General features: G+C 44.4%; 1 protein-coding gene across 1 annotated transcript in view; it reads left to right on the top strand.

Annotated features, from left to right (window-relative positions):
• The window catches only part of tnfrsfa (tumor necrosis factor receptor superfamily, member a), a 62592-nt gene extending 55373 nt beyond the window's left edge, over positions 1-7219 (top strand). The window contains exons 5-10 of the mRNA XM_080766396.1: positions 2831-2970; positions 3068-3157; positions 3772-3818; positions 4512-4811; positions 5051-5087; positions 6806-7219. Of these exons, the coding sequence (XP_080622522.1) occupies positions 2831-2970; positions 3068-3157; positions 3772-3818; positions 4512-4811; positions 5051-5087; positions 6806-7125 (934 nt within the window). The 3' untranslated portion in view covers positions 7126-7219. The remainder of the gene's footprint in view (positions 1-2830; positions 2971-3067; positions 3158-3771; positions 3819-4511; positions 4812-5050; positions 5088-6805) is intronic.
• Positions 7220-17315: the final 10096 nt, after the last annotated feature.

The following is a 17315-nucleotide window of genomic DNA, read 5'->3' as shown; positions in this document are numbered from 1 at the left end:
TAACCCTAGACCAGGTCTTTAACCATAGACCAGGTCTTTAACCCTAGACCAGGTCTTTGACCAGAGACCAGGTCTTTAACCGTAGACCAGGTCTTTAACCGTAGACCAGGTCTTTAACCAGAGACCAGGTCTTTGACCGTAGACCAGGTCAGTGAGGGCTCTAACCATAGACCATAGATCCAGCCCACTTGTAGAGCATAAATGTATGAGTCTGTCCAATAAAAAAAGGAAGTCTCTAGCACATTCCTGTCAAAAGTTATGAGTTTTTAAAGAAGTATAAACCAAAAATGCTCAATCGCATTCCTGAGCTTCCTACCTAGACTGATTGCTGTCAGCTGTGCTCAATTGAATGGACTGCTAAGGCAACGCATCTCTCACAGCAAACGGCTTCTAGGCTACAGGTAACTGTATTATACCAATAATGAAAGTCAATAATGTAAGTAGCTGTTCTTATTATAATGTGTGTGATGTAGTGTAGCTATATAGCATGCACAACAGGAAGAAAAACAACGCCAAGTGACAGCTGTGTACGTAAAGATGCGTGAGCATGCTTGCAGTCCGCGACGGCATGGTCGCACCGCTCTGGCCCTCGTGAAGTCACATTTCGTCCAATGCGGCCCCCGCCCCAAGATGAGTTCCACATCCCTGCCATAGACTGTAAAAAAAAAAAATATGTGCAAAGCGTTCTCCGGGTCTGATATGGACGTAAGATGAAGCCAGTCAGTCCTTGAATTGTAAATCGCCATCTTTCTAGATCCGTTTGGGCCCAGCTGCCAGGCCATTGGCTGGCCCAGACAACGAGGCGGGACTTCCCCCCCTTCTTCTTCTTCGTTGGTTTTTATTTTGACTCGAACGGGGGGTGGCTCCCGATCATAGACTGTAACGGTAGCCACGCCCCTCAGAACATATGGTAATTATTTTATTCTGCATTTGAGCCACGGAACCACCATCTGATGACATTCTGACTGAAGGAAAGGGTGTTCAATAGCACTGATTTATAGAACAACACACAGACGTAAAGGGTGTTCAATATAGCACTGATTTATAGAACAACACACAGACGTAAAGGGTGTTCAATAGCACTGATTTATAGAACAACACACAGACGTAAAGGGTGTTCAATATAGCACTGATTTATAGAACAACACACAGACGTAAAGGGTGTTCAATAGCACTGATTTATAGAACAACACACAGACGTAAAGGGTGTTCAATAGCACTGATTTATAGAACAACACACAGACGTAAAGGGTGTTCAATATAGCACTGATTTATGAAACAACACACAGACGTAAAGGGTGTTCAATATAGCACTGATTTATGGAACAACACACAGACGTAAAGGGTGTTCAATATAGCACTGATTTATAGAACAACACACAGACGTAAAGGGTGTTCAATAGCACTGATTTATAGAACAACACACAGACGTAAAGGGTGTTCAATAGCACTGATTTATAGAACAACACACAGACGTAAAGGGTGTTCAATATAGCACTGATTTATGAAACAACACACAGACGTAAAGGGTGTTCAATATAGCACTGATTTATGAAACAACACACAGACGTAAAGGGTGTTCAATAGCACTGATTTATGAAACAACACACAGACGTAAAGGGTGTTCAATATAGCACTGATTTATGAAACAACACACAGACGTAAAGGGTGTTCAATAGCACAGATTTATGAAACAACACACAGACGTAAAGGGTGTTCAATAGCACTGATTTATGAAACAACACACAGACGTAAAGGGTGTTCAATAGCACTGATTTATGAAACAACACACAGACGTAAAGGGTGTTCAATAGCACTGATTTATGAAACAACACACAGACGTAAAGGGTGTTCAATATAGCACTGATTTATGAAAAAACACACAGACGTAAAGGGTGTTCAATATAGCACTGATTTATGAAACAACACACAGACGTAAAGGGTGTTCAATAGCACTGATTTATGAAACAACACACAGACGTAAAGGGTGTTCAATAGCACTGATTTATGAAACAACACACAGACGTAAAGGGTGTTCAATAGCACTGATTTATGAAACAACACACAGACGTAAAGGGTGTTCAATATAGCACTGATTTATGGAACAACACACAGACGTAAAGGGTGTTCAATATAGCACTGATTTATGGAACAACACACAGACGTAAAGGGTGTTCAATAGCACTGATTCATGGAACAACACACAGATGTAAAGGTGTTCAATATAGCACTGATTTATGGAACAACACACAGACGTAAAGGGTGTTCAATAGCACTGATTTATGAAACAACACACAGACGTAAAGGGTGTTCAATATAGCACTGATTTATGGAACAACACACAGACGTAAAGGGTGTTCAATATAGCACTGATTTATGGAACAACACACAGACGTAAAGGGTGTTCAATAGCACTGATTTATAAAACAACACACAGACGTAAAGGGTGTTCAATAGCACTGATTTATGGAACAACACACAGACGTAAAGGGTGTTCAATATAGCACTGATTTATGAAACAACACACAGACGTAAAGGGTGTTCAATAGCACTGATTTATGAAACAACACACAGACGTAAAGGGTGTTCAATATAGCACTGATTTATGAAACAACACACAGACGTAAAGGGTGTTCAATAGCACTGATTTATGAAACAACACACAGACGTAAAGGGTGTTCAATAGCACTGATTTATGGAACAACACACAGACGTAAAGGGTGTTCAATAGCGTTATGAGTTTTCCTCCAGACAGCAACGATATGTAAATGAGTTGATATATGTCATTAACTATATATATAATATATATATATGTGTGTGTGTATTCCAGGTGCAAAGCGGGGGAGGAGGAGGTGAGGAGGTGCACCCCCTTCTCCAACACCCTCTGTAGGAAACCAGACCTGGACCCCACAGAGAACTCCCCCTCCCTCCCTACGACCCCCCCGGCCCCCCCCTCACCTGAATCCATAGGTAACTATGATACCCCTCCCCCCCTCACCTCAATCTATAGGTAACTGCATGTGTTCTGTGTTCTGACGTCGTGCGTTCTGTCTTGTTGTTCTGACAGTTCTTCCTGTGGTGGTTCTGCTGATTCTCATCGTGGTGGTTGGAGTGACATCCTGGTGGTTCATCACTAAACATTCTTGTGAGAAACCATGTAAGTACATCTATCCTGCTTCAAACCGCTTATCCGTAGTCTGGTCGCGGGGGCAACACACATCTATCCATTCAACCGCTCATCCGTAGTACACATCTATCCATTCAACCGCTCATCCGTAGTACACATCTATCCATTCAACCGCTCATCCGTAGTACACATCTATCCATTCAACCGCTCATCCGTAGTACACATCTATCCATTCAACCGCTCATCCGTAGTCTGGTCGCGGGGGCAACAGCTCCACCAGAGAGCTCCAGAGCAACATTAGTGACTTCCTCCTGGGGGGGGGGGGGCATCCTGAGGCGTTCCAAGGCCAGTGAGTCGATGAGTTTCCTCCAACTGCGCTAGGACCTCCCTAGGGAGACGCCCGAGAGGCATCCTAACCAGATGCCTCGAGGACCTCCCTAGGGAGACGCCCGAGAGGCATCCTAACCAGATGCCTCGAGGACCTCCCTATAGGGAGACGCCCGAGAGGCATCCTAAGCTGGCTTCTTCCCAGGCGAAGAAGCAGCGACTCTACTCAGAGTGAACACACAGCGTTTGACATTTTTTCATTTTTTTTAATGTTTCATAACCAAAGTTTTCCTATTTTGTTTGCTCTCCTGGTACAGGTTCTGAGAGCCAAAGTGATAACAGTGAAATTGTCAAGATTCCTATTGTAAGTAATTCATTGTTGAATCCCGAACTTCTTATTTTTATTAAAACAAATTAATAACTCTATAGTGTGACAGTAATCATTGCTATAGAGTGTGTTCAGTGACAGTGTTAAATAACTCTATATTGTGACAGTAATCATTGCTATAGAGTGTGTTCAGTAACAGTGTTAAATAGCTCTATAGTGTGACAGTAATCATTGCTATAGTGTGTGTTCAGTAACAGTGTTAAATAACTCTATATTGTGACAGTAATCATTGCTATAGAGTGTGTTCAGTAACAGTGTTAAATAACTCTATATTGTGACAGTAATCATTGCTATAGAGTGTGTTCAGTAACGGTGTTAAATAACTCTATATTGTGACAGTAATCATTGATTTAGAGTGTGTGTTCAGATTTATTGTATTTTTAGCAATCTTTGTTGCATGCTTTCAGTGGACGGTAGAGTTAAAGCTATATTCAGTGATTTCACTTAATTCAAATATCACTTATTTTTTTGTTTTGTTGTGATAATCCTCTCTACTATAGAGTGTGCTGACCATATAAGGAGTTCCTCCCTGTCCCCAGTTAATTATTTTTGGCTCTCTATCCTGATTGGACGAAAGGCTTTGCCACCTATAGCCAAAAACGAAACCTAAGGCTTTTTGAGTGAAATCACTGAATATACCTTTAACGTCTTTCCTTGGCGTCCCGTCAGGACGAGAGCGGCGGTGCCACGCCGGAGGAGCGCCAGAACAACCAGAACGCCGGCCTGGAGGGGGAGGAGTCTCGCCCGGAGTCCCGCCCCCTGCTGCAGGAGACGCAGGCGGGCGGCCTGAGCAAGGCGTCGCCCCCCCTGGTGGTGGAAGACGAGGACCGCGGCCTGGGCGACAGCCTGCCCAACACCACCAGCTCCTCCCAGACCAGCCTGTCGGCGCTGCCCACGGCGGCCTCTAGTGGCAGCTCGCCGCACCACAGCCCCAGCGCCTCGTCGCTGAGGCTGCAGCCCACGGACATGGTGAGATGACTTTCTGTTCAATCAACACATTTCCTCATCTTGTAGATCTGCTATTTTTCAACAGCTAAAGCATACCTTAATGCTAACACCAAAAGGGGTTCCCGCCCCAAAATGGGTTAAGAATGAATATATTTTTTTATAATAATAAAACAAGAATTCATACATTATGAATAATAACCAGCAGCTTCCTTCTTTGTAACATTACATTCATAATATCTATTTGTTTTATTGTGTTGCAGGATGATCCTCTACAGAACAGATTAGTTCCACTACTCGGTAAGTAGATTCAACTCTCCATGAAGATTGTGTTATATTCTCTACAATCTGTACGTAACTGTTACTACAAATGTAACTGTCGCTACAAATGTAACTGTTACTACAAATGTAACTGTCGCTACAAATGTAACTGTCGCTACAAATGTAACTGTTACTACAAATGTAACTGTTACTACAAATGTAACTTTTGCTACAAATGTAACTAACTGTTACTACAAATGTAACTGTTACTACAAATGTAACTGTTACTACAAATGTAACTGTTACTACAAATGTAACTGTTGCTACAAATGTAACTGTTACTACAAATGTAACTGTTGCTACAAATGTAACTGTTGCTACAAATGTAACTGTTGCTACAAATGTAACTGTTACTACAAATGTAACTGTTGCTACAAATGTAACTGTTGCTACAAATGTAACTGTTGCTACAAATGTAACTGTTACTACAAATGTAACTGTTACTACAAACCACACAGCTTATTGCTTTTGGCGTCATTTCTACCCGATGCATATCAGCAGTTAGCCGTTCAGAATTCAGGGAGGCATTTTATTGTTAATGATGTAAACTGGATATAAAATTGATAGAGCACTTGGCTAAAATTCGTATAAAGTTTCACTAAAATATCACTATTATGCATTCACCCATCCACCCATTCACCCATCCACCCATTCACACACCGATGGCGGAGGAAACCATGCAAGGCACCAACCAGCAGCACATCAGGAGCAATCAGGGGTTCAGAGTCTTGCTCAAGGACACTTTGACACTATAACTCTGGGGGAGTCCACAGGGATCGAACCGGGAACCTCACGGTTTCCCATCTGGTCTCTCCACCGGCCCTGCCCCTGAGCCACTAACTGCTCAGAGAGGTTTATTTTATGTTTAATTCCCCCCCTGGTCTCTCCTCTAGGCTCGGAGAGGTTTATTTTATGTTTATTGTCCCCCTGGTCTCTCCTCCAGGCTCAGAGAGGTTTATTTTATGTTTATTGTCCCCCCTGGTCTCTCCTCCAGGCTCAGAGAGGTTTATTTTATGTTTATTGTCCCCCCCTGGTCTCTCCTCCAGGCTCAGAGAGGTTTATTTTATGTTTATTGTCCCCCCTGTCTCTCCTCCAGGCTCAGAGAGGTTTATTTTATGTTTAATTCCCCCCCTGGTCTCTCCTCCAGGCTCAGAGAGGTTTATTTTATGTTTATTGTCCCCCCTGGTCTCTCCTCCAGGCTCAGAGAGGTTTATTTTATGTTTATTGTCCCCCTGGTCTCTCCTCCAGGCTCAGAGAGGTTTATTTTATGTTTATTGTCCCCCCTGGTCTCTCCTCCAGGCTCAGAGAGGTTTATTTTATGTTTATTGTCCCCCTGGTCTCTCCTCCAGGCTCAGAGAGGTTTATTTTATGTTTATTGTCCCCCCCTGTCTCTCCTCCAGGCTCAGAGAGGTTTATTTTATGTTTATCCCCCCCCCCCTGGTCTCTCCTCCAGGCTCAGAGAGGTTTATTTTATGTTTATTGTCCCCCCTGTCTCTCCTCCAGGCTCAGAGAGGTTTATTTTATGTTTATTGTCTCTCCTCCAGGCTCAGAGAGGTTTATTTTATGTTTAATTCCCCCCCTGGTCTCTCCTCCAGGCTCAGAGAGGTTTATTTTATGTTTAATTCCCCCCCTGGTCTCTCCTCCAGGCTCAGAGAGGGTTATTTTATGTTTAATTCCCCCCCTGGTCTCTCCTCCAGGCTCAGAGAGGTCTCTGAGGAAGAGCTTCGACCTGTTCGACGAGTACCTGGACGTGCGGATCCACAACAAGTTCTTCCGCCTGCTGGGCGTGAGCGACAACCACATCCGCATCGCCGAGGGCGGCCCGCCGGGCGACAAGGTCTACGACCTGCTGAAGAGCTGGATGCAGCGCGAGGGGCTGAAGGCCGACATCAACAGCCTGCTGGAGGCGCTGTTGAGCATGGACCAGCGGCGCTCGGCCGAGAGCATCGCGTACGCAGCGCTGCAGCGTGGATACTACAGGCACGCCAACGACAGCGGCGGCGCCCCCTGCTGTTGAAACCCGCTACGCCACGGCGGGCGGTTATAACGACGGGACAGGAACTATTACGTACTTTATCCTAAAAGACAGAGAACAAGAAGAGAGAACAAAGAAAGCACATAGACGCTGTCTCAAGAGTGAGGGGGGGGGGGGGGGGAGGGGGGTGAATTTGGCTGAATTTAGCCGCGCGCGTGTCTGTGTGTGTGGTTGGTCTTTTTGGTGTGTGTCTGTGTGTGTGGTTGGTTGTTTTGCTGTGTGTGTGTGTGTGTGTGTGTGGTTGGTTGTTTTGGCCCGTCGAAAAGGAGGCCGATCGGTTTTCTTTAACAAGAAAACGAGGTGAAAAAACGACAACAAAAAGCAAACGGTGGATGAAGGAATTGTCGTCGATGGTTGTTTGTGTGTTAGACGATCTGTCGTAACTGACCCACGATGGTCGGACGTGTGTTAGACGATCTGTCGTAACTGACCCACGATGGTCGGACGTGTGTTAGACGATCTGTCGTAACTGACCCACGATGGTCGGACGTGTGTTAGACGATCTGTCGTAACTAACCCACGATGGTCGGACGTGTGTTAGACGATCTGTCGTAACTAACCCACGATGGTCGGACGTGTGTTAGACGATCTGTCGTAACTGACCCACGATGGTCGGACGTGTGTTAGACGATCTGTCGTAACTGACCCACGATGGTCGGACGTGTGTTAGACGATCTGTCGTAACTGACCCACGATGGTCGGACGTGTGTTAGACGATCTGTCGTAACTGACCCACGATGGTCGGACGTGTGTTAGACGATCTGTCGTAACTGACCCACGATGGTCGGACGTGTGTTAGACGATCTGTCGTAACTGACCCACGATGGTCGGACGTGTGTTAGACGATCTGTCGTAACTGACCCACGATGGTCGGACGTGTGTTAGACGATCTGTCGTAACTGACCCACGATGGTCGGACGTGTGTTAGACGATCTGTCGTAACTGACCCACGATGGTCGGACGTCGGACGTGTGCGAATATATAGAACGCCCCAAAAACCACGAAGAACAAAACCAAGACGAGAAAAAAAAAACTTCTTCCCCCAAACGAAAGAGAGAACGAAGGAAGGAAGGAAGGAAGGCCACGCAAGTCTTTTCAAAAACTCAAAAATGAAGGAGCACAATGAAGGTTGTTAGTCTTCTATCCAGCTCCGTACGGCCTTAGAACAGCCCCATAGACAGCTCCGTATGGCCTTAGAACAGCCCCATAGACAGCTCCGTATGGCCTTAGAACAGCCCCATAGACGGCTCCGTATGGCCTTAGAACAGCCCCATAGACAGCTCCGTACGGCCTTAGAACAGCCCCATAGACAGCTCCGTATGGCCTTAGAACAGCCCCATAGACAGCTCCGTATGGCCTTAGAACAGCCCCATAGACGCTCCACCCCTCTATATACGTCTAAATCTATAGGGGGGGGGGGAGGAACGTCCCTCCCAAAGCAGGGGCAGAAAACCATACTGGTGTCTCCGTGTGTGTGTGTGTGTGTGTGTGTGTGTGTGTGTGTGTGTGTGTGTAGCTCACCAGCTGGGTCATGAGGCCAAACACCCTTTACCTTGAGACAGGGAACCATGACCACCCTTTACCTTGAGACAGAGAACCATGAGGCCAAACACCCTCTACCTTGAGACAGAGAACCATGAGGCCAAACACCCTCTACCTTGAGACAGAGAACCATGACCACCATGAGGCCACACACCCTCTACCTTGAGACAGAGAACCATGAGGCCAAACACCCTCTACCTTGAGACAGAGAACCATGAGGCCAAACACCCTCTACCTTGAGACAGAGAACCATGAGGCCAAGCACCCTCTACCTTGAGACAGAGAACCATGAGGCCAAACACCCTCTACCTTGAGACAGAGAACCATGAGGCCAAACACCCTCTACCTTGAGACAGAGAACCATGAGGCCAAACACCCTCTACCTTGAGACAGAGAACCATGAGGCCAAACACCCTCTACCTTGAGACAGAGAACCATGAGGCCAAACACCCTCTACCTTGAGACAGAGAACCATGAGGCCAAACACCCTCTACCTTGAGACAGAGAACCATGAGGCCAAACACCCTCTACCTTGAGACAGAGAACCATGAGGCCAAACACCCTCTACCTTGAGACAGGGAACATACACTGGTTTCGTAGCGGTTGGCGTTTGAACTCGTCGACTGATTACTGTGCCTACTTGATGCACTGACCACTGGCACATTTTTATTTTATTTTTTACTTTTTTTTTTTGTATAATATAGAGCGACAATTATGCTATTTACTAATAGTTCTGTAGAGTTAGATTTCTTCTTAAAAAGCTACAGGTCAATAATGCGCAGATTACTGTTTGAGACGAGGACATTTTTAAAGGTTTGGAGCATTTCTAAAGACAGGTTTGATATGTGGGTTTAACTCATGGGAAAACTGCACCTCTTTTCCCCACACAAGAATGTACAATCTGACGAATGTACCATAAGGAGTCTGTTTTGGGTGTAGATAGAGCTTTGCCATAGATTGTATCTCATCAGCAGTGATACAGAAGTGCCATAGATATAGATTGTGTGGTTCTTTTACCAAGCCAATAAATAGGCTCTATTCTGCACCGGCGGCCATGTTGGAACGACATTGGGCCACTTATTTAGTTCCTTCACACCTGTGTTACTGACGATTAGGGCTGCGAATCTTTAGGTGTCCCACGATTCGATTCGATTTCCGATTCTTGGGGCGACGATTCGATTCAAAAACGATCTTTTCGATTTTTCCGATTCTCGATTCAAAAAAGATTTTTTTCGATTCTAAAGCAGTTTTATTTTTTTTTATTAAAAACAATTAAATAGAATTTTTGCATGATCTACTCCAGTCTTCTGGCATGAAAGCAGAGTACATTTAGTACGAGTATGATTTAAACACACAAAGGTTAAATCCAAGAGTAAGAACATTTATTTAGCTCGCACAAATTTGAACCAGTACAAAAGTTACAAAATCTCTTCTCACTCAATACCAGAACAATACATTAGTATTAAAACAGGTGTAAAATAAATACAATTGGCAGGCTTAGCTTAGCTGGTAGTAAATGCACTATGCAGAAACCCAGGCCATAATGCATTGCATGCACAGGTAAAAATCGATTTTTGGAAAATGAGAATCGATTCTGAATCGGACGGCATTAGAATCGCGATTCTAACTCGAATCGATTTTTTTTGACAGGCCTACTGACGATACTACCATACTACCACCACGTTGACCTGCGGAGGATTGAAATCGTGAAGTTAGCTTCACTGCCTGAGTATTTATGTCACTAACCTTTGGAGAGTCGCCCCGGGCGCTAATGTAGAGGTCCGCGTCATGAAAATATTGGCCTGCATATATTCATATATTCCAAGCGTTTGTAATAGTGTCCAAAAATATGACACAGTCCCGACAACGACAGCGGGAACTGGGAGACACCATTTTGACGCCGCCATTGCCACCTCGTTGACTTTGCATTGCGCCTCCGTTTCCCATCAGCCCTGGCGGTAGGAAGCCTCCGTTTCCCATCAGCCCTAGCGGTAGGAAGCCTCCGTTTCCCATCAGCCCTAGCGGTAGGAAGCCTCCGTTTCCCATCAGCCCTGGCGGTAGGAAGCCTCCGTTTCCCATCAGCCCTAGCGGTAGGAAGCCTCCGTTTCCCATCAGCCCTGGCGGTAGGAAGCCTCCGTTTCCCATCAGCCCTGGCGGTAGGAAGCCTCCGTTTCCCATCAGCCCTGGCGGTAGGAAGCCTCCGTTTCCCATCAGCCCTAGCGGTAGGAAGCCTCCGTTTCCCATCAGCCCTAGCGGTAGGAAGCCTCCGTTTCCCATCAGCCCTGGCGGTAGGAAGCCTCCGTTTCCCATCAGCCCTGGCGGTAGGAAGCCTCCGTTTCCCATCAGCCCTGGCGGTAGGAAGCCCTGGCGGTAGGAAGCCTCCGTTTCCCATCAGCCCTGGCGGTAGGAAGCCTCCGTTTCCCATCAGCCCTGGCGGTAGGAAGCCTCCGTTTCCCATCAGCCCTGGCGGTAGGAAGCCTCCGTTTCCCATCAGCCCTGGCGGTAGGAAGCCTCCGTTTCCCATCAGCCCTGGCGGTAGGAAGCCTCCGTTTCCCATCAGCCCTGGCGGTAGGAAGCCTCCGTTTCCCATCAGCCCTGGCGGTAGGAAGCCAGCGTGACAGATTTTATTTTTTATTTTATTGTTTTTATCTCTCAATCAGGGACGTGCACACATAGACATCAAAAGAGGGCTTTTACCCGTCTGTAAAACAACTGCCCTTTTTACCCGTCTGTAAAACAACTGCCCTTTTTACCCGTCTGTAAAACAACTGCCCTTTTTACCCGTCTGTAAAACAACTGCCCCCTTTTACCCGTTTGTAAAACAACTGCCCCTTTTTACCCGTCTGTAAAACAACTGCCCCTTTTTACCCCTCTGTAAAACAACTGCCCCTTTTACCCGTCTGTAAAACAACTGCCCCTTTTACCCGTCTGTAAAACAACTGCCCTTTTTACCCGTCTGTAAAACAACTGCCCTTTTTACCCGTCTGTAAAACAACTGCCCTTTTTACCCGTCTGTAAAACAACTGCCCTTTTTACCCGTCTGTAAAACAACTGCCCCTTTTACCCGTCTGTAAAACAACTGCCCTCTCCAGACCAACGAATGCAGCGTTTACTACACGGTGAAAGAAATACAAAATGCCCCTCCTCTCCTTTGCGTGTCGGAAGGCAGCGTTTGGAGAACAAATTTGTTTAATAAATCCATGTCGTTAGACACCTGCGCCCCGAATATAGCTGATCTACAAGCTCTCAACGCGTCGCATTGAGAGCTTCCCTTAAAAGAGGGCACTTTGTCCAAAGGCTTCAGGGTTCATGTACTCACACTCAACACGTCAACAACACGTCTTTGACGTGTCGTTCAGGGTTCATGTACTCACACTCAACACGTCAACATCACGTCTTTGACGTGTCGTTAAGGGTTCATGTACTCACACTCAACACGTCAACAACACGTCTTTGACGTGTCGTTAAGGGTTCATGTACTCACACTCAACACGTCAACAACACGTCTTTGACGTGTCGTTAAGGGTTCATGTACTCACACTCAACACGTCAACATCACGTCTTTGACGTGTCGTTAAGGGTTCATGTACTCACACTCAACACGTCAACAACACGTCTTTGACGTGTCGTTAAGGGTTCATGTACTCACACTCAACACGTCAACAACACGTCTTTGACGTGTCGTTAAGGGTTCATGTACTCACACTCAACACGTCAACATCACGTCTTTGACGTGTCGTTAAGGGTTCATGTACTCACACTCAACACGTCAACAACACGTCTTTGACGTGTCGTTAAGGGTTCATGTACTCACACTCAACACGTCAACATCACGTCTTTGACGTGTCGTTAAGGGTTCATGTACTCACACTCAACACGTCAACAACACGTCTTTGACGTGTCGTTAAGGGTTCATGTACTCACACTCAACACGTCAACAACACGTCTTTGACGTGTCGTTAAGGGTTCATGTACTCACACTCAACACGTCAACATCACGTCTTTGACGTGTCGTTAAGGGTTCATGTACTCACACTCAACACGTCAACAACACGTCTTTGACGTGTCGTTCAGGGTTCATGTACTCACACTCAACACGTCAACAACACGTCTTTGACGTGTCGTTAAGGGTTCATGTACTCACACTCAACACGTCAACAACACGTCTTTGACGTGTCGTTAAGGGTTCATGTACTCACACTCAACACGTCAACATCACGTCTTTGACGTGTCGTTAAGGGTTCATGTACTCACACTCAACACGTCAACAACACGTCTTTGACGTGTCGTTCAGGGTTCATGTACTCACACTCAACACGTCAACAACACGTCTTTGACGTGTCGTTCAGGGTTCATGTACTCACACACAAAACACGGAAGGAAGTTTTTAATCACTCAATGTTTCTTTTATTTTTTTGATTTATTTACATGGCTTCAGTTACGTTTTCCTCCCATGTTTCCGTTCGCAAAACACAAGCCTTACAAAAGGTTCCGTCTTTTTATTTTATTTATTTACATATTTATTCTAGTGAATTATAATTATCTTATTATTATTATTATTGTTATTATTTATGCCATCGCAATAAACTAAACACCGGAAAACAGAACTTCGCCGCAAACACGGGGTTAATGTTTTGTGCGTTGTGTGACAACATTTAGCCGTGGCGTGGGCGTGGCGTGGGCGTGGCGTGGGCGTGGCATGGGCGTGGCATGGGCGTGGCGTGGGCGTGGCATGGGCGTGACATGGGCGTGGCGTGGCATGGGCGTGGCATGGGCGTGGCGTGGGCGTGGCGTGGCATGGGCGTGACATGGGCGTGGCGTGGCGTGGGCGTGGCGTGGGCGTGGCATGGGCGTGACATGGGCGTGGCGTGGCATGGGCGTGGCCGTGGCATGGCCGTGGCATGGCGAAACCCTTTTCCCGTCTCGGACGCACACAGATCGGCACGGCTGCGACAAACCGGATTCTAAAAGTAAATCAAATCAGTGCACTGTCTGAACCCATTCTGACCCGAGATCAGATTCATGCGAGGTTTCCACTCGACACACACTGGTCTGATGAACCCATTCTGACCCGAGATCAGATTCATACGAGGTTTCCACTGGACACACACACTGGTCTGATGAACCCATTCTGACCTGAGATCAGATTCTAAAAATGTCAGTCGTTCTTTAAAAATAGCAGATCTACAAGCTCACCGAGTGGCGCGCTATGAGCTTGTAGATCTGCTATTTTTAAATGGCTAAAGCATATCATGATGCTGACACCAAAACGGGTTCCCGTTCAGAATGGGTTAATAATACACACGCCTTTTTACACTACCCTTTTTTTTTCACTTGACGAAAAGGAAACAAAAACTGAATAAAAACTAAAGCTATGATGCCTAAAAACTAAGACTGAATTTGTTGACAATTTCGTCAACAAATAAAAACTTGAAAAAATGGCTAAAATTAATTGTCAAAATTAGTGAATATACTTAGTTACTTTTCCACGTCAGAGTGACATGCTCGTGCGCGCACGCACACACATACACACACACACACACACAGTCCTCGGTATGTCCAAGTAAGTCCACTTGAGTAAATGTACTTAGTTACGGTCCACCAACTGACCAATCAAAATGCCACAACACATACATGCAGGTACGGAACCTTATCCCTCATTGGCCGGTTATTAATTTAGACTCAAAGACAAGATGAAGGAAAGATTTTCTGGATTTACCGTCGGAAAGAAGGAAGGAAAGAAGTTTTAACGTTTATTTACCCATGAATGAATGAATAGAGCCCTTTGTTCATAATTATTTTCATTTTTTTTTCTCTCCAGAGAGAAACACGTGCCTCACAAAACAAAAAGACAAAAAAAAAGAAAAATAGTATGTGTAAAATAATGTATATGTATATATCTGCAGTTCTATTAACAAAACAAAACAAAAAACAGCTGAAGAAATCTAGTGAGGTTTGAAGGTATTTTTTATGTGCTGATTTAAAGGGTTTATGCGTACAGCATGTGCTGATTTAAAGGGTTTATGCGTACAGCATGTGCTGATTTAAAGGGTTTATGCGTACAGCATGTGCTGATTTAAAGGGGGCTGGCGTTGAAGTGGAAAAACAGAAAGAAAGAAAACCTGTAGACTCAAATGATCCTTTTTTTCATGCAGTGAAGTGACGACCTTATAATTATATATATAGAGAGAGGAGAGAGAAATTATATTTTATAGCTGAACGAACAAGACTTTATAACAGTGCTGGCACTGCCATCTAGTGACGAGACAATGAAATAACACCCTGCCTAAGGGACACTATGTTTCTCTAGTATGTTTTTTTCCTACCCTGATTTAACACCCTGTTTACTTCTTAGGAGGCCTTTTTCCTACCCTGAATTAACACCCTGTTTACTTCTGAGGAGGCCTTTTTCCTACCCTGATTTAACACCCTGTTTACTTCTGAGGAGGCCTTTTACCCTGACTTAACACCCTGTTTACTTCTGAGGAGGCCTTTTACCCTGACTTAACACCCTGTTTACTTCTGAGGAGGCCTTTTACCCTGACTTAACACCCTGTTTACTTCTGAGGAGGCCTTTTACCCTGACTTAACACCCTGTTTACTTCTGAGGAGGCCTTTTCTGGAAGCATAGCGTCACCTTCTTAAACTAATGGCCTAAATTAAGACTTTATTTTTATTAAAGTTCTAAAGGAAACATAAAAGATCTGCTCCAAAACGAAACTATAATTTAATTTCACCTAAATTAAACGTTTAATACAATGTATGACTATTAAAATAAAAAAGTCAGTTATGTAAAATAAGAGGATTAAATAGAATTAACCTAATTTAGGCCAATTTACTTACATTGTTTTTTTTTTTTGGGGGGGGGGGGGTTACAAAGTCATGTGACTTTAAGGCCTAAAGTATTTAATATTTGGCTAATATCGCCCATTCGTTCCAAAACATTTTCATGTCAAGGACCTCAAAAATAAATGTAATTGGCCCCCATCTGAAAATATGTTGTTCCAGGGACCCCCCCCGCCCCGCCGACCCCCATCTGAAAATATGTTGTTCCAGGGACCCCCCCCCCCCCCCCCCCCGCCCAGAAGCAAAGATTTGAGTTAAAAACGTCCGCTCTGAAAGAATATATTCAAGATTTGAGCCACATTTCACGCATTTTCAAAAATAGCAGACCTATACAAGCTCGTAGCTGCGGCCACTCTGTACCACGCTATGAGCTTGTAGAATGGTTCCATTTGGTTCCATTTGTACCCTCTCAGAGTTAAATTAACATCGATTTTACCCTATAAATTGGGGGTCCCAGAGATGGCACTGCCATTAAATGGGGGGTCCGTAGACTAATGATGCAGGTCAAACTGAGGGGGTCCTTGTAATTAAACAGGAATCTTTTCAAATGGGGGTCCGCGGGACATTAGTGACAATTTGGGGGTCCTTGACAGGTTTAAGAACCACTGTCTTAGGCCATTAGTTTAAGAACCACTGTCTTAGGCCTTTAGTTTAAGAGCCACTGTCTTAGGCCATTAGTTTAAGAACCACTGTCTTAGGCCATTAGTTTAAGAACCACTGTCTTAGGCCATTAGTTTAAGAACCACTGTCTTAGGCCATTAGTTTAAGAACCACTGTCTTAGGCCATTAGTTTAAGAACCACTGTCTTAGGCCAGTAGTTTAAGAACCACTGTCTTAGGCCATTAGTTTAAGAACCACTGTCTTAGGCCAGTAGTTTAAGAACCACTGTCTTAGGCCAGTAGTTTAAGAACCACTGTCTTAGGCCATTAGTTTAAGAACCACTGTCTTAGGCCAGTAGTTTAAGAACCACTGTCTTAGGCCATTAATTTAAGAAGGTGACTAATAGCAATGAATCGGCCTATTTTTTTTACTTTAAAACTTTAAACTTTTTTTAGTTTACTTTACTCTCTTCCTGACCGTTGATGCGAGCATGTCTATATATATATATATATATATATATATATATATATATATATATATATGTTTATGTGTATAATTCCTGTTTATACCTTTTTACATGTTTTCAATGCAAGTCCCAACCTCTCCAGTTTCTAATATAGCCTTTTGACTTCATGGAAGAAAAACTAAAAACAGGTTTAATATTATGTACGATTTTTATTTATGGCATTTCTGTCATTTAGTTACTGTTTTGCTTGTCATGGATTTGTTTATGTCAATTTTAAAATAAATGTTTTGTACAGAACTTTGTTTTCTTTTGATGCTTAATCAACCCATAGTGTTTTATCCAAAATGCACACACACACACACACACACACACACACACACACACACGTCGTTCCATTAGAACTATGTTACTTGCTACTTGTAGACGAAATCTTATGCATATTCTTTAGTTTAGGTTCTGAGAGGCTAAATGTCATCAAACGGTGGTTCCGTGGCTCAATTTGGCAATGTGCCCTTTTGAGAGAGAAAAAAAAGGGCGGGAAACCCCTTTTGGTGTTAGCATTATGTTATGCTTTAGCTATTTTTGAAAGATCGAAGAACGACTGACATACTCCAACTGTATATACTTTATGTTTACACAATACTGTACCTTCAACTATATATACTTTATGTAAATATTTATGTTTCAACATTATAAACACGGGAAAGAAAAGTCAAAC

The sequence above is a fragment of the Protomyctophum bolini genome (assembly GCF_963924005.1).
Source record: "Protomyctophum bolini genome assembly, chromosome: 6".
Lineage (NCBI taxonomy): Eukaryota > Metazoa > Chordata > Actinopteri > Myctophiformes > Myctophidae > Protomyctophum > Protomyctophum bolini.
The sequence above is the reverse complement of the archived record's forward strand: the minus strand, read 5'-3'. Positions and strand labels throughout refer to the sequence as shown.